The following is a 25604-nucleotide window of genomic DNA, read 5'->3' as shown; positions in this document are numbered from 1 at the left end:
CATTACATAGAATTCAAGACAACAGATCAATGTCAACACAATAGATAAATGTTAGCGCAATGCACAGTACCAATGCCACCAATGCTACAGGGCAAGGATACAGGCTTCTCAAGAGCATTACAATACAGGAATATACATGTATTCTACATTAGCTGAGCAAGTGCAGATTGTATCAGTAATTTCCATATCTGCCACTTCACAGGACGAATTACGCACATTTTATAACGAAAGCTGAATATAAAAGGATTGTGCAGGTAATACACAATAAGTATGTCATACTGTAGATATGATCGGCTACCTTTTAGCCTTACAAGTCATCCTCCGTGATTCTTACTGTTAGCTTCAGATGTAAACCTCATTTAAACTCAAAGACCTGTCACGCAATTACAAAACTTCAATTAAGTGCCTTTAAGAAACTAACATGCATCCTTAATAACGGAAGGATAAACGTTACATACCTGACGATATAAACCTTATACAAAATAATCGGAGACATTAATATGCCATATATTAGTTTCCATTTTTCATACTGAATTCATAATACAATATTTTAGACATTTAGAATCATGCTTCCACAAGTAAATAGGATACGCTTAGTTGGGTACTGATCTCCTGTCAGTAAACCATCATCAGCCCTAACAATAAGAACAGGTAAAACAATTGCCCGTTCACCTGTATACGGTAGTACCTCATCAGTTCGCATTTTCTCCTGTTAATGGCATATCAGTGTCTTTGTATGTAATTTAGCCTTCCTTATAATGGCGTTTTCTACATTTTGTAGTGTCAGTCATAACGAGGTTTACATTGTCCAGTTGATGATGTTTTCTGTATTGTCCAGTTCAGATGATGACGCAATCCACATTTTTTGTCTGATTGAAAAGTGTTATTTTCTAGTTTCGGTTACAACATTTTCAATATCTTCTGCTATCAATGGTGACGTTTTCTACATGTTCTTTCTGCAATAATAACATTTCACTGGGGGTTTGATTTTCTCTTTGTTTTTCTAGAATGACGTTATGTTTATATTTCAATCTAGACGTTGACTTCATCCATATTTGCTGGTCCGATAAGAGAATGGCACTTTCTTCACTTCCTGTGCTCCATTTTTCCAAATGAAGGTATTTTTTAGACCTGGTGCTAGTAGTATGGTTCTCCTACTTTACTTATCTCAATGTCTATTGCTGATAGTAAAACGATAATAACATAGTAAATTCATTGTCGAGTCCAAGTTATTACATAATTTAATTTCCATGATCCATATGCTAGATCCAATAATGCCAGCGTTCGAACTCCATGTAAACAATCCAATACTTAGCAAAGAGTCTTAGTATCCATGCTAATGTTTAACACCCTGTGTGGAGTGTATAGAGTAGTATCCTAGTTACTTGGGATCCAATACAAACTGCCAGAGTCTGAGAATTGGCAGAAAAGCACATGCTGACTATCTCAAAGTTCGCCCTTGTGCTGAACACCTCCTTCCCTGTTGATGCTTCCCAAATCTTGATTGTGTTATTGCGACAGGCAGAGGCCACCCACTCACTGTTTGGTGAAAACACTGCCAGTATCACCTACGAAAAACACAGGATCACAATACAGTGTATTGAAATTTTAAGCTTTCAAAACAAGGAAACAACCGAAAAAAATCAATACAGCTACATGATTAATAATGTTTTTAATGGTAAGTTAATCACGTCTTCATAAAAATAATTCACTTAAAGACCAAGATGTAAATTGAATTTCATCACTTATACATTTAAACTGCGCTAATTATCTATCTTTCATAAAATAGAGTACATTTGTACTTACTGTGGCAGTATGTTTAGTTGACGGAGCCATGTTCTGCACAGGTATTCCGGAGTCGGTGTTGTAGACAAAAAGATAACCATCTTCTGACCCCGCAGCTGTATACTTGCCGTTACTACTCTGAGTGATGGCCAAAGTAGTGCCTTTGCAATCTTGTCCCAGCCAGTCTGGGCGGTACATCATTCCCTTCTTCTCGCTTTTGCACACCTTCTGATCACATTTGCCGGTTGGAATGTCCCAGTACAGCACCCAACGCCGAGTTGTGATCATCATAACATTTCCACGATAAGGAGTTATGACCTCTCCAAGGTGAGGAATATTGGACATAACTCTAACGCAGTGCATCAGTCCCCCTGTTGCTTGAGTCAGGTCAGCTGCGCTGAAACGATAAGGATGGGGTTGGGGAAAGAACGATCCTTGTTTCTTCCAAGATATCTCAATATCCTTAAAGTCTGCTTCCGTCACTTTGGTACGTAACAACAGAAATCTACTGTTTGCGCTAAGGCTAATGTCAACAGTTTCATAACCAGGAACACCCTTCAGGTAAAAGGTCTTCTTTGATTGTCCAACTTTAAGGTCCATAACATCAACCATGAGTCCCTTCTCTTTCTGACAGATGATACACATGAGTGAACGGTCTTGACTGATGGCGAAGTCCAACACACCTCTTGGAAGAGCACAGTTAACTGCACTTTGACCATTCTCCAATTTAAAAACTTTCATTTTTCTTGCGGTCTTATCTACAGCCACACAGCTGTCTTTGGATATCACCTGAATCTTATTCCCTATGATGCCAATGTCAAAACAACATTTTAGGGATATGTCTGATAGTGACCAAACTCTGACAATGTTGTCCCGTGATGCAGTTACCAGATGTAGACTGTCTAGGGTGATATCAAAACTGGCTACCTGTGTCTGGCCCAGCAAACCGAGAGTGCTTGAATCACTGTTCTTGTCATTAGGCTGAGTGATACTCTGTTCTAGAGCAGCAAGGGACCAAGTCTTCATGTCCTTATTAATTCCAAGAGAAATAACAAAGTCATCTGCACCAATCAGTCGCTGAATATTGCTTTCATGGGCAGGGAATGTACCGCAGTGCTTGTTTTTGTGTATGTTGTATAACGCAATCTGGCCTTGGGAGTCCCCAAGCAGTGCAAGTCTATGTGACCAATTGACAAAAAGGCAAGACACAGGGTTGTTAGTACACAGTTCGTTCAGGATCGCCCCTTCCTTCCAGTTCAGCAAGTTGACCACGCCGTTTTGAGAAAGGACCACAGCCAATTGTTGTTTCCTGGCAACTGACATCTGAATAATTCTATCTGGTAGAGACATCTCATTCATCTTGTTAAGCTCATCAAGTTCAATAGAAATAAGTGTGCATGTGTTTTCAGTGTTGCAAAGTCCAACAAGAAACTCTTCTGCTGATCCCAAATAAACCAGGCCATCAGAGTATGAAACAGGTATTTCTATACGTAAATCCTTGCTTTCATCTGACGGATGAAACACTTGTACAAATCCCTTCATGGTTTTGTTCTCGTCTGCTTCTCCACAATTGCCAGTGACAATAACAGTGGGACTGTCCGAGTTAGTACACACCAAATTGACAACATCAGATGCATCCTCGGACAAGGTCATCAATCTCACCGGTTTCATGGAGCCGAGATCGACCACCAGAATACTACTATCATCAAACAGAATGACCACAAGTGAGGATTCGTTGTCATAAGTAGACATTACAGGGTTGGATTCTGTAGGCTGTTCTGGACATACATCTGATAGCATCTTGCTCGTCGTAACTTTCTTCGAGATATTTACTGTGTTGATCTGTTTGGCGATGACATAAAAAATCCTCTTACTTGCTCGATCCAGTTTTGGCATTAGACCATTGCAAAAGGAGTCGGGAAGACTCACCTGGTGCTGCTCTTCAGTATCAATATTGTATACTGCATGTAGATCTTTGCTTTCCTCGTCTATTTCCTTTCCACATAACCGCAACAGGACAGACTCTCCACCCACCGATAGAATCTTTTCTGAACCCTGGAGGGAATCCTTCATAGCACTTGATGTGTTCGTACTGGGAGCCATACAGGCATATTTCGGGATTAGCAGCGGTTTATTCTGCGATTGTAAGTGTTCTAATGCCGCATTCAGTAATATCTCTAAATTCGCTTCCCCTTCTGTCAGTGATATTTTAGCCAGAAGGCTGACAGCAAATTTTTCTGCATTGCCAAGATCCTCTATTTTGCATACAGAAAAGAAGTATCTGAGCTTCTGGACTTCTGCATCCTCTGTTCTGTCTACAAACATAGTGAGGTCCTCTTGAAGTGCTGTCAGAGGAAATGCAGCAATTTTTGCTTTGAGGAACTGAAAATTGCAGAAGCATTTCTCTTTAGCAAGATCTAATGAGATCATCTCTTTGGCATTATTAATGTAGTACGGCAGACACGACAGCATTCTCTTGTTCTTGGTCACCATCGCCTGTGGTGTGATTTGTCTGTCAGCATTAACTATGGTCGTTTTTCTCCAATGCAGCTCAATGCTGCGTTTGACTGACTGAGACATGAAGATTTCGGAGAAGTTCTTGTGAAGTCTATGACCAGCTTTTCCCTGTGTGTACAAGGCACGTGCAGCTTCGATGAACTGTCTGTGGTACCAGTTCAGTGTGTACTTGTTGTGTGTTCGCCTCTCCACAAGGTACTCCCTGAGATCATAACGAAGACGAGCCCAAAGTACTGGAGGTATACGTACTATGCCCTCTACAGGTGGATCGTGGTAACGGTAAACATCATTGAGAGCCTCGTCATCACAGGAGAGAACGTCTTCCATCTCTGTCTCAGACACACCATTCATGGCAACAGTGATATAACCAAGAGCATGATTTGTCACAACCTCACCAAACTTGATCTCTAAGTTTTGAAACAACTGTGAAATGGCACTACGAACTGCACCAGAAAGAACGTGTTCATGTTCGGGTGTGTAAGACTTCCATCTGACAGCCTCATCCATCAGCAATTTGAGGTAAAGCGGTCCTGGAGCTTGAGTGAAATAGGACATAAGGACTTTCAACTGATTTTCAGTCACAGTTCTGTTTCTTTGACTAAGATATTTATGTACTATCTCCTTGCCTGTAGTCACGGACAGTGGGGGAACTGAAATGTAACACTCATTATTCGGCAGCATGTCTTTCAGAGTGTCAAGGATACCATGTTCTTCTGGCAGTGTGGACACAATTAATTTCACATTGGATGGCAGTACTGTCGGTAGCCATGACAAGGAGTGTGCATCATTCTTGGCTGCCAACTGATCCAAAGAATCAAGCAGAATCACTATTGGAGCTTTGATGGCATTAGCTACCCTTCGAAGTAGTCTAGGAATATACTCCACCAAATTTTTCATGCTCTTGTAAGAAACTGGTTCCATTATGATCTCTGCACTGTCAGCTAGTTGTCCACACACACCAAACAAAACATCATAAATATTGGTGCTCAAAGGACTTGTACCAAGAAAGCGAATAACACCTACATACTTTCTCTTTTTGAACCAGGATGACAGATTTTTCATGATCATGGCCATGACGGATGTCTTTCCTGCTCCTGAAGGAGCATGGAGAACAAGGGGCTTACGTGACGTGCTTGATTGGATGTAGGACTGAACACTTTCAATGACATCAGCCTGACCACAAAATGTTTCACACTTTGCATTACAAAACTGGAGGTGGTGGATCAGTTCTGCGTAATCAGTATACCAACCTGAAAAGCGGATCTTTGGCAGGTAGTCTGACATTCCTTCCTTTATTTGCATTTTCATATCTGACAGAAAGTTGTTACAGAAACTTTCTATGTAGTTTGCATGACAGACATTTGCTTTTGGGTCTACACCTCCAGATATCCACTGAGTTTCATATTCATGAATGCTTTTTTCGTTTAGTTTCTTCTTTATTTTTCTCAAAAGTTTCTCACGTAGACTTGCTATCTCAGTATCAACCTCAAGCTGTAGAAAAAACAAAATAAAACATCGATGAAGATGTCCAAAGTGGAAAAATAGATATATAGATTTGAATTTGTAATACAAACCCCGTGCCTTGTTTCCCTACCCCTAGGGTCCCCACCACCATTACAAACATGAAACATAGACTAACAAGAGGACCAAGGGGCCTGCATCGCTCATCTGGCTATGTTGGTTATTCAGCCTCGTGGTGTAACATAAAAATTGCTTAAGACCAAACTTGGACAATATCCTTGTACAGAAGAAGGAATTTTCAAGAACTTGCATTTCTACTACTGGCCCCTATAGGGACCAGATGCACCACTTATACAGAACTCCCCTTCACCCAAGAATAGTTCAGACCACATTTTGGCAAAATCAAATCATTCCTACAGGAGGAGTGGATTTTGCAGAATTTGCTTTATTTTCCTGTCGGGCCACAACCCTCCCTTTCAAGGAGGATGAGGCCTACCATTTAAACATTTAAACAAAACTGATACCCCTTCACCCTAGAATGCTGCCAAATTTATGTAATATCCATTCTTTCCTATAAGAGGAGAATAGTTTTAAAGAAAATGCAAAATTTCCCCTTTTGGGCTCTGTCCCTCAGATCCATGGTGGCCAAAAACAAATACTTCAACAAACTTGTTTCCTATTCACCTAAGAATGCTTCAGACTAAATTTTGACAAAATTTAATAATTTCTACAGAGGAATAGGATTTAAAAGAATTTTTTCCATTTTTCCTATTGTGCCCCTCTCTTTCTGTCCCTTCTGCCCCTCTTGCCCCAGGAGGACTAATACCTTCATCTTTATCAGATTGATACCCCTTCACAAAAGAATGTTTCTTTTTATCAATTAATTTCTAGAGAATTTACTTTTAAAGAATTTACTTCATTTCTCCTCTTCTGACCTGAGGCCTACAGTTTATACAATATTGTTTCCCCTACACCCAAGCTTGCTTCAGATCAATATTGTGCAATATCCATTCATTTCTGAACACATACACTACCAATACTCCTCAATGATAACAAATTTACACAACCAACACTCCGCACTGACAACACACATAAACTACCACCACTCCTCACTGATAACACACATACACTACCAACACTCCTCACTGATAACACACATACACTACCAACACTCCTCACTGACAACACACATATGCTACCAAAACTCCTCATTGATAACACATTTACACAACCAACACACCTCACTGACAACACACATACACTACCAACACTTCTCACCAACAACACATATACACTACCAACACTCTATCATGATAATTCTTCACTGATAACACACATACACAACCACACTCCTCACTGACAACACATTTACACTACCAACACTCCTCACTGATAACACACATACACTACACACTCCTCACATAACACACATACACACTCTTCACTGATAACACACATACACTACCAACACTCCTCAGTGACAACATATATACACTACAAACACTCTTCACTAATAACACACATACACTACCAACACTCCTCAATGATGACACACATACACGACCAACACTCTTCACTGACAACACACATACACTACCACCACTCCTCAATGATAACACACCTACACTACCAACACACCTCACTGATAACACATATACACCACAAACACTCTTCACTGATAACACACATACACTACCAACACTCCTCACTGATAACACACATACACTACCAACACTCTTCACTGATAACACACATACACTACCAACACTCCTCACTGACAACACACATACGCTACCAAAACTCCTCATTGATAACACATTTACACAACCAACACACCTCACTGACAACACACATACACTACCAACACTCCTCACCAACAACACATATACACTACCAACACTATTCATTAATTATACACATTCACTACCAACACTTACACTACCACCACTCCTCACTGATAACACATATACACCACAAACACTCTTCACTGATAACACACATACACTACCAACACTCCTCAGTGACAACATATATACACTACAAACACTCTTCACTAATAACACACATACACTACCAACACTCCTCACTGATAACACACATACACTACCAACACTCCTCACTGACAACACACATACACTACCAACACTCCTCTCTGACAACACACATACACTACCAACAATCCCCAATGATAATACACATACATTACCAACACTACTCACTGATAACACACATACACTACCAACTCTCCTCACTGATTACACACATACACTACCATCACTCTTCACTGATAACACACATACACTACCAATACTCCTTCCTTACAACACACATACACTACCACCACTCCTTCCTTACAACACACACTACCACCATTCCTCACTGATAACACATTTACACAACCAACACTCCTCACTGACAACACATATACACTACAAACACTCTTCTTTGATAACACACATACACTACCAACACTCCTTCCTTACAACACACATACACTACCAACACTCCTCACTGACAACACGCACTACCAACATTCCTCACTGATAACACATTTACACAAACAACACTCCTCACTGACAACACATATACACAACCAACACTCCTCATTGACAGCACACATACACTACCAACACTCTTCACTGATAACACACATACACTACCAACACTCCTCACTGATAATACAAATACACTACCAACACTCCTCACTAACACTCCTCACTGACAACACACATACACTACCAACAATCCACATACATTACCAACACTACTCACTGATAACACACATACACTACCAACACTCCTTACTAATAACACACATACTCTACCAACACTCCTCACTGATAACACACATACACTACCAACACTCTTCACTGATAACACACATACACTACCAACACTCCTTCCTTACAACACACATACACTACCACCACTCCTTCCTTACAACACACACTACCAACATTCCTCACTGATAACACATTTACACAAACAACACTCCTCACTGACAACACATTTACACAACCAACACTCCTCACTGATAACACACATACACTACCAACACTCTTCACTGATAACACACATACACTACCAACACTCCTCACTGATAACACACATACACTACCAACACTCCTCACTAATAACACACATACACTACCAACACTCTTCACTGATAACACATTTACACAACCAACACTCCTCAATGATAACACACATACACTACACACATACACCAACACTCCTCACTAAACATTCCTCACTGACAACAGATTTACATAACCAACACGCCTCAGTGACAACACATACATACACTACCAACACTCTTCACTGATAACACACATACACTACAAACACTCCTCACTGATAACACACATACACTACCAACACTCCTCACTGATAACACACATACACTACAAACACTCTTCACTGATAACACACATACACTACTCTTCACTGATAACACACATACACTACCAACACTCCTCACTGACAACACACATACACTACCAACACTCCTCACTGATAACACACATACACTACCAACACTCCTCAATGATAACACACATACACTACCAACACTCCTCAATGATAACACACATACACTACCAACACTCCTCACTGATAACACACATACACTACCAACAATCCTCAATGATAATACACATACACTACCCACACTACTCACTGATAACACACATACACTACCAACACTCTTCACTAATAACACACATACACTACCAACACTCCTCATGGATAACACACATACACTACCACCAATCTTCACTACCACCACTACTCATTGACAACACATTTACACAACCAACATTCTCACTGATAACACACATACACTACGAACACTCTTCACTGATAACACACATACACTACGAACACTCTTCACTGACAACACACATAAACTACCAACACTCCTCACTGACAACACATTTACACAACCAACACTCTTCACTGATAACACACATACACTACCAACACTCTTCACTGATAACACACATACACTACCAACACTCCTCAATGATAACACACATACACTACCAACACTCCTCACTAATAACACACATACACTACCAACACTCTTCACTGATAACACATTTACACAACCAACACTCCTCACTGACAACACATATACACTACGAACATTCCTCACTGATAACAGATTTACACAACCACCACTCCTCAGTGACAACACATATACACTACGAACACTCTTCACTGATAACACACATACACTACAAACACTCCTCAATGATAACACGCATACACTACAAACACTCCTCACAGATAACACACATACACTACCAACACTCCTCACTGATAACACACATACACTACCAACAATCCTCAATGATAATACACATACTGATAACACACATACACTACCAACACTCCTCAATGATAACACACATACACTACCAACACTCCTCACTGATAACACATTTACACAACAAACATTCTCACTGACAACACATATATACTACAAACACTCTTCACTGATAACACACATGCACTACCAACACTCCTCACTGATAACACACATACACAACCACCACTCCTTCCTTACAACACACATACACTACCAACACTCCTCACTGATAACACATTTACACTACCAACACTCTTCACTGATAACACATGTACACTACCAACACTCCTCACTGATAACACATTTACACTACCAACACTCTTCACTGATAACACATGTACACTACCAACACTCCTAACTGATAACACACATACACTACCAACACTCCTTACTGATAACACATTTACACTACCAACACTCTTCACTGATAACACATGTACACTACCAACACTCCTAACTGATAACACACATACACTACCAACACTCCTTACTGATTACTTACATACACTACCAACACTTTACTGATTACTTACATACACTACCGACACTCCTTACTGATTACTTACACTACCAACACTCCTTACTGATTACTTACATACACTACCAACACTCCTTACTGATTACTTACATACAGTACCAACACTCCTTACTGATTACTTACATACACTACCAACACTCCTTACTGATTACTTACATACACTACCAACACTCCATACTGATTACTTACATACACTACCAACACTCCTTACTGATTACTTACATACACTACCAACACTCCATACTGATTACTTACACACACTACCAACACTCCTTACTGATTACTTACACACACTACCAACACTCCTTACTGATTACTTACACACACTACCAACACTCCTTACTGATTACTAACATACACTACCAACACTCTTTACTGATTACTTACATACACTACCAACACTCCTTACTGATTACTTACATACACTTCCACCACTCCTTTATCTAGTGGATATAGTAAAGTAAAAAAATGTTATGTTTCAATTTGAGCACACAAGTGTAATTAAGATATTACATACAGACGTAGGAGTTACTCCCCTTACACAAACAGCTGATAATGCTAGGGTAGATAACCCAAAATCCAAAGTACAAACCTTTCCATTGTTGTCTTTGATATCAATGTATCTTCTTGCATCTTTGTCATCCACAGACTCATTGTCGAGTCCAGTTAGTGATCGAGAATATACCATGGTGTGGCCAAGTGGATCAGCCACATTTAGTAAACCTTTCTTTATCTCTGTCTCTGTCACTGAAACAGAAAGAAAAAAAAATCTAGAATACAATCCCATTATATTGCTTCATTTCTTGTCGTTATTTCTTGCATATTGTTGAGTTCATTTAATTTCATGAAAATAATATTATGGAGTTGTTATAATCTTGCCTGCTTCATATGGATTCAATTTTGTCAATTTTAATTATATCCATGTGTAACGGAACAAAGACAGATTGTCCAGTCCAACTAATTCTGTACTACTGAAGGATGCTAGGAGACAATTGCTGGTAGTTTGTCCTGACTAACTAATTCAGCACTACCGAAGGATGCTAGGAGACAATTACCTGTAGTTTGTCCTGACTAACTAATTCAGTACTTCTGAGGAATGCTAAGAGATATTCTGCCTAACAATCCTGGAGACATTTATCTGTAATCCCCGCTGGACTAATGTCCCAGTTGAAGATATGGGGAGACAATAACCCGTGGTTCATCCTACCTGACTGATAGTACTCCTCAAGAACACTGGAAGACATTTTGCCTGCATCAGCAGCTGTCTTGGCAGCATGTCTTAAGATTAGCTGTAACTTTTCAAATGTCTGTTGCCAGTTTTCAGAATCTTTGGCTCGTGGCTCATCACATCCTGGTGAGTAGTCTCCAAAAAATGTAAACTGCGATCTGATTGGCTGCAAACATAATACAAAATGAGGGGAGTCAATACTGTAGAATTTCTTTTGATGTATAAGAGCCTAACAGAAAAACATTGATATTTTTAGGGCTCTTGAGATATTTTTGGTACATATTTTCAACAGCTAGATGTTTAAACTCCTCCAGATCAGACCAAAGAAAAAGGGTCATCATTTCAATTGTTATGTCGTAATTTTGATGGCTGACACAGTATACGACAATAAATTATGAAAAACTAGATGAGTTGGAGTCACATGAATGCCCAAACTGCCAACCAAGGAGAAGTTTGGTTTTCAGTGTTATATTTGACTTTGTTACGACTAATGACTTTTCAGAACAAGTTAAGTAGAGATTAACAGAGGATGGCTATCACGGTCAATTACCAGCTAGTCTGGTTAACATTCTATTTGAGGTGAAGTCACTTAAAGCTGCATGAAGGTCACGTTTGACTGGAATTAGGATATAATTCAGTACATAATGAATCCCAATGTAATATCTTGGACCTCTGTGTTTTCCGATACTTTGTAACATATTACTGTACATAAATTGTGTAAACAGAAATAGGGTATTTACATAATGTTTTGTAGAAATTTCCCTTGTGTACTAAATTATCTGTAGTAGTTGGCAGCTAATTGCAGGTTAATTTCTACAATTTTTATGAAGAAGGTTTTGTTGAGTGTAACTATCAAAAGTTTTTGGTAGATTTCAACTAAATTTTGCATAAATTTCCATCACAAATAACTGAGTTCTGACTTGGTTGATCACTATCCTTGGTATTCAGGACTTGAAAACAAATAATTTGCAAAGTTTCTTGATCTTGGAAAAATGGCTATTCAGGTGAAAATTGCAAAAATATCATGCACAGTGGCCACATCTTTTTCAAGCATGAAAATTATAATTTTCTAGCAATGCATAAAGTCTTTAAAAATGTGATATTTTATAAGACGGTCCAAAAACAACAAGATACCAACATGTCAACATAATAATAATACAAACTCAAATTCAATAAAGCAGGGGCAAAATTTGAACAAAAGGTTTACAAGGAGACTTCTTAAAAAGTACAATGAGAATAAGACTACAGGTTCGAAAGGATTAGGTAAGTCCTTTTTGCTTCATGTAAAACTTCAACATAACTTTCATTCACTTGCATCTTTTGAAACCCTATGTTCTGAGTTTGTCCGTCAGTTGATAAATTTTTGCACATAAATCGTGATGAAATAAGTCATTTTTTTCCAAAATTTTCCTTTTTCGGTTGCTATGCAGTTTTATGCTCATTCAATCAAATTTAGCATTTTCACATTTGCTCTCCATATCCAAGCATCACTTTAATAATTTTTAATGAAAGAGGAAATTTTATTTTAAAAGAGGTTTCCTGAAAAATAACATAATATGTGTGTTACTCATGAAAACTAATAGTTTAACGAAATAATATGTGAAAATTAATTATTTCCAGTTACACATCATCTGAATTCTACATCAGAAAAAGCAAGTGTAGAAACATTTCGATTTTTGCCTTTTTAATCATTTTCAGAAATCTAACTTTTCAAAATGTCATCACAAAAACAAAAGGTATTTTAGAAATTTTGGGTACCAGATCTTTCTACATCCTGAAGTTATGCCCTAGAAATATAATACAGTTTTCTTTCTGTGATTTTTTTTTTATTCAATTCCCACTGGAGTTAGGCAAGGCTCTCCAATTTTCATCTGGCTGTTTGTATGAAAAGTTGATTACCTGGTATAACCGAACAAGAACCTGACCTACAGATTACTATAATACATATCATATCAAATCACCAGCTATATCTGTGACTGTTAAAGAGTAAAATCAGCTGATACCAAATAACGACAGAATGATAATGTACGTTAAGGTTAATACTTTATGAAATGTCGGGGGATAAAAAAACATCTATTTTATGAATCCTCAATCTCAGTTGTAAGTTAAATGGATGGGGTTGGGATAGGGGATAGGGGATGAAGGAAAAGGGCTGTCAGCCACATTTTGAATTTAAGTGATAGAGGATGAAGGAAAAGAGTTGTAGGACATACTGTAGGTTATATACACCTATAGGACATACTGTGGGTTATATACACCTGTTTGACATACTGCGGGTTATATACTCCTGTAGGACATACTTTGGGTTATACACACCTGTCTGACATACTGTGGGTTATATACACCTATAGGACATACTATGGGTTATACACACCTGTCTGACATACTGTGTGTTATACTCACCTTTAGGACATACTGTAGGTTATATACACCTGTCTGACATACTGTAGGTTATATACACCTGTAGAACATACTGTGGGTTATATACACCTGAAGGAGATACTGTGGGTTATACACACCTGAAGGAGATACTGCGGGTTATACACACCTGAAGGACATACTGTAGGTTATACACACCTGAAGGACATACTGTGGGTTCTACACACCTCTCTGGCATACTGTGTGTTATATACACCTGTCTGACATACTTCGGGTTATACACACCTGAAGGACATTCTGTGGGTTATATTCACCTGTCTGACATACTGTGGGTTATACATACCTGATGGACATACTTAGGTTTATACACACCTGAAGGACATACTGTGGGCTATATAAACCTGTCTGACATACTGTTGGTTATATACACATGAAGGACATACTGTGGGGTATACACACCTGTCTGACATACTGTGTGTTATATACACCTGTCTGACATACTTCGGGTTATACACACCTGAAGGACATTCTGTGGGTTATATTCACCTGTCTGACATACTGTGGGTTATACATACCTGATGGACATACTTAGGTTTATACACACCTGAAGGACATACTGTGGAGGTTTACTGTTGTCGTCCCTTTGGTACCAGGTTTTCAGTAACTTTGTATGTTCAGGGTTGGTGGTGTAATTAGTAAGCAGTGTGAAATCTTCTGTAGATAGCTCAGTGGGGATGGGACGGAAGCCATATCTGGATCCTTTAATAAGCTGAAATGAACATTGTTGATAAAGTATTAACAGGTCATTATAAATTATCATTTACTGATATCTCAAGTACAATATGTTATAGTAGACAAAGATTTGTTCACATTTGATGATGGTTGGCGGGGTCATGTTCTCTATTTCACCAGTGGAATATTCCACAAAGCCACAAACTAAAGCAAATACGAACCATTTTGGGGAACTTTATCAAGTTGTACACCAGATGATACCAAAATCTACCCAGTTGTACACACACAACTACAATTGATGGTGTGAAAAATACATCTGATGGTGTGAAAACTACAACTGATGGTGTGAAAACTACAACAGATGGTGTGAAAACTACAACTGATGGAGTGAAAATTACAACTGATGGTGTGAAAACTACAACTGATGGTGTGAAATCTACATCTGATGGTGTGAAATCTACAACTGATGGTGTGAAATCTACAACTGATGGTGTGAAAACTACAACTGATGGTGTGAAACTACAACTGATGGTGTGAAAACTACAACTGATGGTGTGAAAACTACAACAGATGGTGTGAAAAATACATCTGATGGTGTGAAATCTACAACTGATGGTGTGAAAACTACAACTGATGGTGTGAAAACTACATCTGATGGTGTGAAAACTACATCTGATGCATAATAAACAATATCTACCACAAAGTTAGGTCCCAGGGAGATTTTCTGGCAGTTTTCCACTTCCAAAGAGCAAATCTTCTCCACTGTATGGTCATTCTGGCAGTCGTCTGTCACACCCCACCTCATGTCTACCATCTGAAAGTCAAGGTCGTGTTCTGCACAGAAGTCACGCAGCTTTGGTGTAGCCTCCCGTACTATTGCATTCCGTTCTGCTCGCATGTCTGACAAATAAAGACACGTTATTTAATGTAGCACCGTATGCTATGTTTAGTACCAAAGACATGTTTTGACATACATGGCCCTTATTGAATGGTCTATATATGGCCCCTACCTTTATTGAATGATCCATACATGGCCCTTACCTGTTCTGACTGATCCAGGTATGGCCCTTACCTGTTTTAATTATCCATACATGGCCATACCTGTATTGACTGGTCAATACATGGCCCTTACCTGTTTTGACTGGTGCATACATTAGCCCTTACCTGAACATCTAAACCATATCTTGACAGATCCTATGATAACCTGTCACAGTCACAACATATTTTCACTAGACATTGGTGCACCTCAAATTAGCATGAAATATAGCTTATCAGAAAATGTTGAGCTGATAGAGACACGAATAATAGATCTAGGAATGTGTGGGATGTTCTCTTACCTGTTGAGCTGATAGAGACACAAACAATAGATCTAGGAATGTGTGGGATGTTCTCTTACCTGAGCATGTTGAGCTGATAGAGACACAAACAATAGATCTAGGAATGTGTGGGATGTTCTCTTACCTGAGAATGTTGAGCTGATAGAGACACAAACAATAGATCTAGGAATGTGTGGGATGTTGTCTTACCTGAGAATGTTGAGCTGATAAAGATTCACAATAGATCTAGGAATATGTGGGATGTTCTCTTACCTGAGAATGTTGAGCTGATAGAGACACAAACAATAGATCTAGGAATGTGTGGAATGTTGTCTTACCTGAGAATGTTGAGCTGATAAAGATTCGTACAATAGATCTAGGAATGTGTGGAATGTTGTCTTACCTGAGAATGTTGAGCTGATAGAGACACAAACAATAGATCTAGGAATGTGTGGAATGTTGTCTTACCTGAGAATGTTGAGCTGATAAAGATTCGTACAATAGATCTAGGAATGTGGGGGATGTTGTCTAGTTGACCTTCTATCATCCTATTAAAATGTAGCTCAGCCTCTCTGTCAAAACCCTCCTTCACTGTCAATAAGATACAGAAATGATATTTAGATTTGTATCTATTCTGGGGCAACTTCAAACATGCATTCACATTTACCTGGTGCTGTTCCATTACAAGAGAGCTTGATGGTGAATGTAATTATGAGCCTTTAATTGTAACTGGTCCCACTACACTGTGATGCCTTGTCAGTCACTAGCATTTACTCCATCTTAATTAAGAGATTTTAGGCTGAATGTAAATGGATACCTTAATAACATAGTTGAACTATATTCAACAACTCTACAGGGTCCTCATCCTCGGCCCAAATGAAAACCACACTCTCGTTTATCATTGGCTAGCAAATTTCATGAATGTTTTTAAGAAACATAGAAGATGTAGACCAAGCATCCAAGGGTAAGTAAACGATAGCGCAATTTTCACCTAGGGCAGAGGATGCAGGGTCTTAAGTTATTTTAAGCCATTTTTGTTTTCATGTCCAGAGCTAAAATGCAGCTTATATTTTAAGGCACTGATCATATATTTTATTTATCATGCAATATTGACTGAAAATCAGCCTATCAAAACTTCAGTATTTTTTAGTTCAATCTTTGTTTACCTGATATAATGTTACAATAAATGTTGCCTGATGATGTATGCCAAAATAATTGTTACATGCAGAAATATAGTACCAAACTTCAACGAATATGACAGTCATTTTATGAATTTTCATTACAACATATAAAATCACTTATTTTAACATTTATCTACATTGTCAAGAGTAACTTTAAAATTAATTCAGAAATTATTTCCGTCAAATTCATGCACGAGCTGAAATACATCTGTTTTCCATCACTGCTGAATACAGCAAAAATATATGTGTCAGGCGCATTCCGACAATGGCACTGCCAGTTGCAGGATAAAGGTCAACATGATGTAAAATGTCTGATTTCTTATGTAACACAACATACAGACAGATCTACATCTTAAGCCTACAACATGTATTACATGAAATAACTTCCTGTAAGATTATTATCTAAAACACTTACATATAGACTGACTAGATGCATGAGCCGTTGCTGCAGTCCTGTAACAAATATTGAAATGTTAGCATAACAGAGGATTCATCAGAAATGACATCATCGAGTGATGATGCAAATATTGTGTTTACTCAGAGAGGAAGGAACAGAATAACACAACAATCATATACATGTATGAAATAATGCCCCATAACCCTACCATGTATGAGATAATCCACCATAACCCTACCATGTATGAGATAATCCACCATAAACCCTACCATGTATGAGATAATCCACCATAACCCTACCATGTATGATATAATCCACTATAACCCTACCATGTGTGAGATAATCCACTATAAACCCTACCATGTATGAGATAATCCACCATAAACCCTACCATGTATGAGATAATCCACCATAAACCCTACCATGTATGAGATAATCCACCATAAACCCTACCATGTATGAGATAATCCACCATAACCCTACCATGTGTGAGATAATCCACCATAAACCCTACCATGTATGAGATAATCCACCATAAACCCTACCATGTATGAGATAATCCACCATAAACCCTACCATGTATGAAATCATCCACCATAACCCTACCATGTATGATGAGATCCACCATACCATGTGTGACCCTACCATGTATGAGATCATCCACCATAACCCTACCATGTGTGAGATAATCCACCATAAACCCTACCATGTATGAGATTATCCACCATAACCCTACCATGTATGAGATAATCCACCATAACCCTACCATGTATGAGATTATCCACCATAAACTCTACCATGTGTGAGATAATCCACCATAAACCCTACCATGTATGAGATAATCCACCATAAACCCTACCATGTATGAGATAATCCACCATAACCCTACCATGTATGAGATAATCCACCATAAACCCTACCATGTATGAGATAATCCACCATAACCCTACCATGTATGAGATAATCCACTATGACCCTACCATGTGTGAGATTATCCACCATAACCCTACCATGTGTGAGATAATCCACCATAACCCTACCATGTATGAGATAATCCACCATAAACCCTACCATGTATGAGATAATCCACCATAACCCTACCATGTGTGAGATAATCCACCATAAACCCTACCATGTATGAGATAATCCACCATAAACCCTACCATGTATGAGATCATCCACCATAACCCTACCATGTATGAGATAATCCACCATAAACCCTACCATGTGTGAGATTATCTACCATAATCCTACCATGTATGAGATCATCCACCATAACCCTACCATGTGTGAGATAATCCACCATAAACCCTACCATGTATGAGATAATCCCCCATAACCCTACCATGTATGAGATAATCCACCATAACCCTACCATGTGTGAGATAATCCACCATAACCCTACCATGTATGAGATAATCCCCCATAACCCTACCATGTGTAAGATAATCCACTATAACCCTACCATGTATGAGATAATCCACCATAAACCCTACCATGTATGAGATAATCCACCATAACCCTACCATGTGTGAGATAATCCACCATAAACCCTACCATGTATGAGATAATCCACCATAAACCCTACCATGTATGAGATAATCCACCATAAACCCTACCATGTGTGAGATAATCCCCCATAACCCTACCATGTATGATATAATCCACTATAACCCTACCATGTATGAGATAATCCACCATAAACCCTACCATGTATGAGATAATCCACTATGACCCTACCATGTGTGAGATAATCCACCATAAACCCTACCATGTATGAGATAATCCACCATAACCCTACCATGTGTGAGATAATCGACCATAACCCTACCATGTAGGAGATAATCCACCATAAACCCTACCATGTATGAAATAATCCACCATAACCCTACCATGTATGAGATAATCCACCATAAACCCTACCATGTATGAAATAATCCACCATAAACCCTACCATGTATGAGATAATCCACCATAAACCCTACCATGTATGAAATAATCCACCATAAACCCTACCATGTATGAGATAATCCACCATAAACCCTACCATGTATGAGATAATCCACCATAAACCCTACCATGTATGAAATAATCTTTTTATTATCCCTACCATTTCTAATCAATTTCTGGATGGTTGTGATTTTTAGTCTTCAATGAAGAACATTTTCATCTCTTGAGTTCAAACAATCTTTCATGGTCATGGTATCTTCTCTATACAAAGACCTACCTTGAATTGTCTTGGGTTGTTTTCTTGGATGACTGACTCTGATTTGTTCTTGGAGTAGCACTCTTAGCTTTTCCCTAATAATAAAGTGAAACTACAATAATATCTAATAATGGCTATGTAAGTGTATATTAACAGTTTGATTATAATACACACATTATCACAAGGTGTGTTGCTATCATATTAAAACCTATCAACTTTTCAAGGAGTTGAACCTGAAGATATGATACAATAATTTGTACCTACCCTAGAGATGAAATTTAGATTTAAACTCTATAGTGTAAAAAAAAGTCCTGGCAGTGCTTATGGTAAATCACTGGCAGATTATTAAAAAAAACAAAACAAAATGTTCTTTTCAGAAACACTTTTGGGTAGCAATACTTGCTTTTAGACGAACAAAGGGTGTTTAGAAGATAGGGTGCTATAATACTAATACCGTAATAGTTAATTCAAACGAGGAGTTGTGTCTTTTTAATCCTGCGGTCTTTGGACCTGAAAAATAAATAACAAAGATTCTTAACAATGTTCAAATAATTCTATTATGAAAATTATGAAATCAATTGATGAAAATGCTGATGAAAGGTCACTTTTATAATTTTGCTCAGTTATCTAATATTAATTCATCTAAAGAGAGCACTGCATATCACTGGATTTTCTCTTTAAACTTAGTACAGCATTTAATGATTAACAACACTGAAATGTAAAGAAACTTAGTTTATTGGTATTTTCCAATTTCAATTCTCGTAAAATGTCTTGTAAAATGTTTATAGTACTAAGATTCGAGACGTAAATAACTGTATAAAAATCCCCCCTCTAAGATTTAATCGTCAAATTTGTATGTATTTTAATGCAAAGACATTGCCAATCAGCATTCAATAAATCAATAAAAAACTTTCAGAGACAATCTATAAAAATAACATCCACAAAATGATTCTCCATTTCAATTAGGAACAATTTAAAAAGAAAACTAAGAGAAAAAAAAACATACCCGGCGGCATCTTCCTGGTTTTGGAAGACATCACTTCTATAGTGTATCTGTGAGAAAAACCCTCAAAATATTACATCAAACAACAATACAGAATTGTTCAACTTCTCATGCAAATAAAATGTAAAACCTTCAAATATTCAATTTCAGAACTAATTGTTCAAATTACGAAAAATTTTTTGCTATAGAGAATGTAAATTTGCACAGGAAGATTTATAAGTAAATGTAGCAATACATGTTGGTGGTGATAAGAAATTAAGAATATTTTTTTTTTATTTAAAATGGATGAAATTGAATGGACTTTCAGGAGATGAATTATAGTCTCAAAAAGAAATGCATTTCAATATTGAATTCCTCGAAATATAAAGTGAATTCATGTTTCTCACTGATTTATAAAATGTAGAGTTCTGAATCTTACACATGCCATATATGAATTTATACATTGTACAAAATGAATACACAGTAGGTGTCATTCAGACCCTAAACATACAAATGACACCTACTGTGTTTTGAATGCACATTTTCCATTTATGGCAATCGTCCTGTTAAATTTTGATATAGGAACAATGTTATACTATCAAAAGACCATACACACGAACACTTATAGCAGAGTACACACATACATGTACACTTGTATATTTTGTCCGTACACACTAGCAGACTCCAGATAACCTACTTCTGCCAACTTAACGGTATATTTTTACAGGTAGAATTACGTACTGTCTCACTGTGACGTGCATATGAAGCTGCAAACATTGAAGTATACGTGAAGATGATATACTAAATACTTAAACACACTGGTTACCAAACTTACCTTCTGTCAGACAGACAAAAGCTCCACAGGTAACATCAAGCAGCCATGTTTGTTTACCCGGGTGACAGAGGCCAGGGTAGATAACCCAAGTATTGTAACACAATAACGTATGCAATGATATATAGAATTGTCCTGTACTTGTCTGAGTGCTGTAGTTAGGATAGTTTCTATCGTGTCAAATGTCTGTTTTATATCTCTTCTGATAAGTTTTATACTTTGTGCGATGTTTGGATGAATGAGAGAAACTATTGATATTCTTCTCGAATTACATAAATGTCGATACAAAGGTGAATGAGAATTAACATACGCACATACACACAACCGTAACATTTAGAAAATTGAAAGACTTTCAGACTGACACTGAACCTGTTGGCCATTCTTCTCCTGTGTACCGTCCTTTTTAAACCAATATATCGAATTCTTAACTAATGATTCCTTTTGGTTATAATACTTTAAATTTTAAATGTAGCGTACTAATTACTTCAAATTAAAGGTGCAGTTCCTAAGGTCAAATAACAAAGGTCAGTTTAGATTGTCAACGATCTGTTTTTTTTTTACACCTTTCCATAAATTGTTTTTGAAAATGAAAAAAAAAATCCTAAACGTTTTAACACACCCGTCCCCATTTTAACACTGCGCTACAAAAACAGCTTGTAGAAAACATTTTCTAATCAATAGAGAAAATGCAAGTGTAGCGAGAACTATGGAAACGAATTGTTAGATTATGGGGCTAACTTTGTTATATTGGTGTTCATGATGTCAATGTCCAATCGCTTGAATAGTTTCTGTCAAATCAAATGAAATCCAGAGGTGATTCTACAAATCTTTCTCAGTGACATATAATAACTAATATCAAGGGAAGCTATTGCGAAGGCTGCAGTTCACGTATTCCCCAAGGTTATCCGGAACTTATTGCAAACGGTCACTTATTGTAGACGGAATCTTAATAAATTCACTTCGTCTACATTCGCAACATTTGCAAAAAGAATGTTCACATGACAAACAAACTAACAAACTAATGTACCTTTACTTCTGAAAGTACACGATCCGTTATGTAACTTTCCAAAATCATGTATTAAAACCTTTTCTTGCTGCTTTCAGAGATGGATACCGAATTTACTTAAAATGATACTGATGCAAGTTTCCTCAGCTGCGACGCCGTGAGTTCTGTCCTTGGCCTTCGACTACATACCTCATGGAATGCTAGCCGCCACCACATGGTGGCATCTCGGTGGCAAATAGAAATACAGTGTCACCGAGTTGAAGCGGTTGGAATATTTAAAATCCAAGGTCTTAAATTTTCATTATATTCAGAATATCACTCTTTTAAAGATTTACACGAGACAAAACCCATATGGGAGATAAACCAATCCTGTACGTCGATCAATATTATAATGTTCAACACATGTTTGTCCACGTTTAACAAGATCAGACATTTTACTTAGACCGAAAAATATTTCTCGTATACTAAATCGTAAACATATTTATTAGTATTATCATATGACAGGGGGAGCGCTTCGGTCACGGTGCCTCACCAGGGCAAGTTTGAAAGACCCTTCCTTGATGTGTGAAAAATACTGTCACTTAGTTGGCTCCAGTCGATGACAGAGCGCGCAAAAATGAATTTCTATACGGTGCAGTTTTGCCTGGTGGAATGACTACCGATTTGCAATTGTTCCTTACTGAGGATGTCACGGTGTTGGAATGTTTCACAGTTCTGATATGTTTTTGCCTTGATTCCATGCTTTATGTTTTGGAAAGTAATTAACGGCATTGCTGGTATCTGCCCTTCTACAAAGAATATTGGTGTAGTCTTCTTGTTTCTTGTTTGAAGTGTAGGAAGGTTTAGGTCTTGTAACATTTCCGTCCTACTTCCTTCCTCTCCGGATTTGTAGCCTTTTGTTATGAATCTTGCACCTCGTCTTTGTGTGCGTTCTGTGTTTTTGGCTGTGTAGGGGCCCATATACTTGCTCCCTATTCCATTATTGATCTGAATAAGAGCTACATATACAGCTCTTTTGGACAGTGATTGTGAAGCCGACTTTGTTTTCCAGTGTAATGCAGTTAAAACCATTAATTATTCCCCGCGAAAGGCGTTTGCGGGGATATTAATTTGGACTCCGTGCGTCCGTGCATCCGAGGGTTTTCCGGACTATCACTTCAAAACCCGTTCATCTCAACTTCACAAACTTTCTGTAGATATCAGGTTAGTGTCCTAGTTGTGCCTTTTGTTATTGACAACATTTCATTTTAATATGTTTTCCGTTACCATGGAAACATAGTCAAAAATACAAAATTAGTGTAAACTTTCCTTACCGGACTACAACCAAGAAACCATTCCATTCAACTCCACAAAACTTTCTGTATATACAAGGTTAGTGCCCTAGTTGTGCCTTTTTGCTATTGACTTTTTCTCTTTGATAATTTGTTTTTGTTACCATGGAAACAAAGTTTCCAAAAACCACAAAATGAGTGTTCACTTTCCTTTTCGAGCTATAACTTCGAAAACATTTCACTCAACTGCACAAAACTTTCAATATATATTAGGTTAGTGCCCTAGGTATTTTTTTTTGTTACCATAGAAACAGATACGCCAAATAACAAATTTCAGTTTTTTTTCCAGACCAGTTCTCTTAAGCCATTCAAGCTAATTATCCGGTTCTCAAAACTTTATTTAGGCACGAAGCTAGTACTCTAGTAGAAGTTCTCCATTTCAATACTTTGTAGGATCAATTAAAAATGATTAATAGAAATTTAACCTGTTGTAATATCAACCTATATATACGATTGTGTGTCTTTCTTTTGAACAGTGGGGCGCGAGTATAATTTCACGCTTTGCGTTATCTTGTTGGATCTACTTAATCTAGGTCTAAGTTTGCATTCAAAGTGTTTTTCACTTGTGTGTCTTTTGTATAATCTTCACCGAAAACTACTGGTAAATGCTAAAAATGAGATACATATATAATTTGCATTTCACACAAATAGAAACACAGAATGGGTTCAGTGTTTGATTACATATTTAATATGTGTAATATGATAGCACAGTGGTAATATCTCCGCTCTCTACTCAAGTGGTTCTCCTCGCACCCGTCAGTGATGTTAAGAGAGTAATTTTTAAAACCTAGGGGTCGCCTTATACAAATTCAAAGTGATCGAATGACACCAGACATGTAAATTCTTTTAGCATAAATGTGAAGTGCACAGAGACACACAAAGATTGTTTTTTTTTCTTTTCTGAAATAAACATTGACATTTCAAACTCTACAATTTATGTGCATGGAATCAATAACTTAACGATAGCACAGTGGTGAGATCTATGTTCTCCGCTCCAAAGATTTTGGATCGAATTTCCATTTTTTGATTTCGTGAGAGAACCTTAAAATACGAAACAATTAAATCGTTTATTATTTGAGATGCGAAATGTAATGTTAAAACAAATATACATATAAGTTAGGTTTTGAAAAGGAAACATTTCAGGCATTCATTGACAATTTTACCCATTCTCTTTGATTTGATTACCTTTACTTACTAAGTGGAAATTTCGACAAATGTCTAATAATATCTAATGTAATAAGCTCGTTAGAATTAATATATTGAAAAACTTAAATACGTGTGCTTGAAAGACAAGCTATTCACACTCTCTTTCCAAATTTTAACAGCATATCCTATATAATT

At 37.6% G+C, this 25604-nt stretch overlaps 1 protein-coding gene across 1 annotated transcript; it reads right to left on the bottom strand.

Moving 5' to 3' along the window:
- Positions 1-1343: 1343 nt before the first annotated feature.
- Positions 1344-24003, bottom strand: LOC132556312 (uncharacterized). The gene is made up of 11 exons (XM_060220695.1): positions 23613-24003; positions 20567-20622; positions 20134-20207; positions 17925-17962; positions 16797-16919; positions 15710-15912; positions 14885-15049; positions 11881-12067; positions 11266-11420; positions 1807-5793; positions 1344-1568 (listed from the first exon to the last, which is right to left on the bottom strand). Exons 1-11 carry the CDS (start codon positions 24001-24003, stop codon positions 1344-1346), a joined length of 5604 nt encoding a protein of 1867 aa, XP_060076678.1.
- Positions 24004-25604: the final 1601 nt, after the last annotated feature.

This window comes from Ylistrum balloti, unplaced genomic scaffold (assembly GCF_031769215.1).
Source record: "Ylistrum balloti isolate Yb309-2 unplaced genomic scaffold, AGI_CSIRO_Ybal_v1 Utg370558, whole genome shotgun sequence".
NCBI classification, from domain to species: domain Eukaryota; kingdom Metazoa; phylum Mollusca; class Bivalvia; order Pectinida; family Pectinidae; genus Ylistrum; species Ylistrum balloti.
Note: the sequence above shows the minus strand (reverse complement) of the source record. Positions and strands in the feature narration are given on the sequence as shown.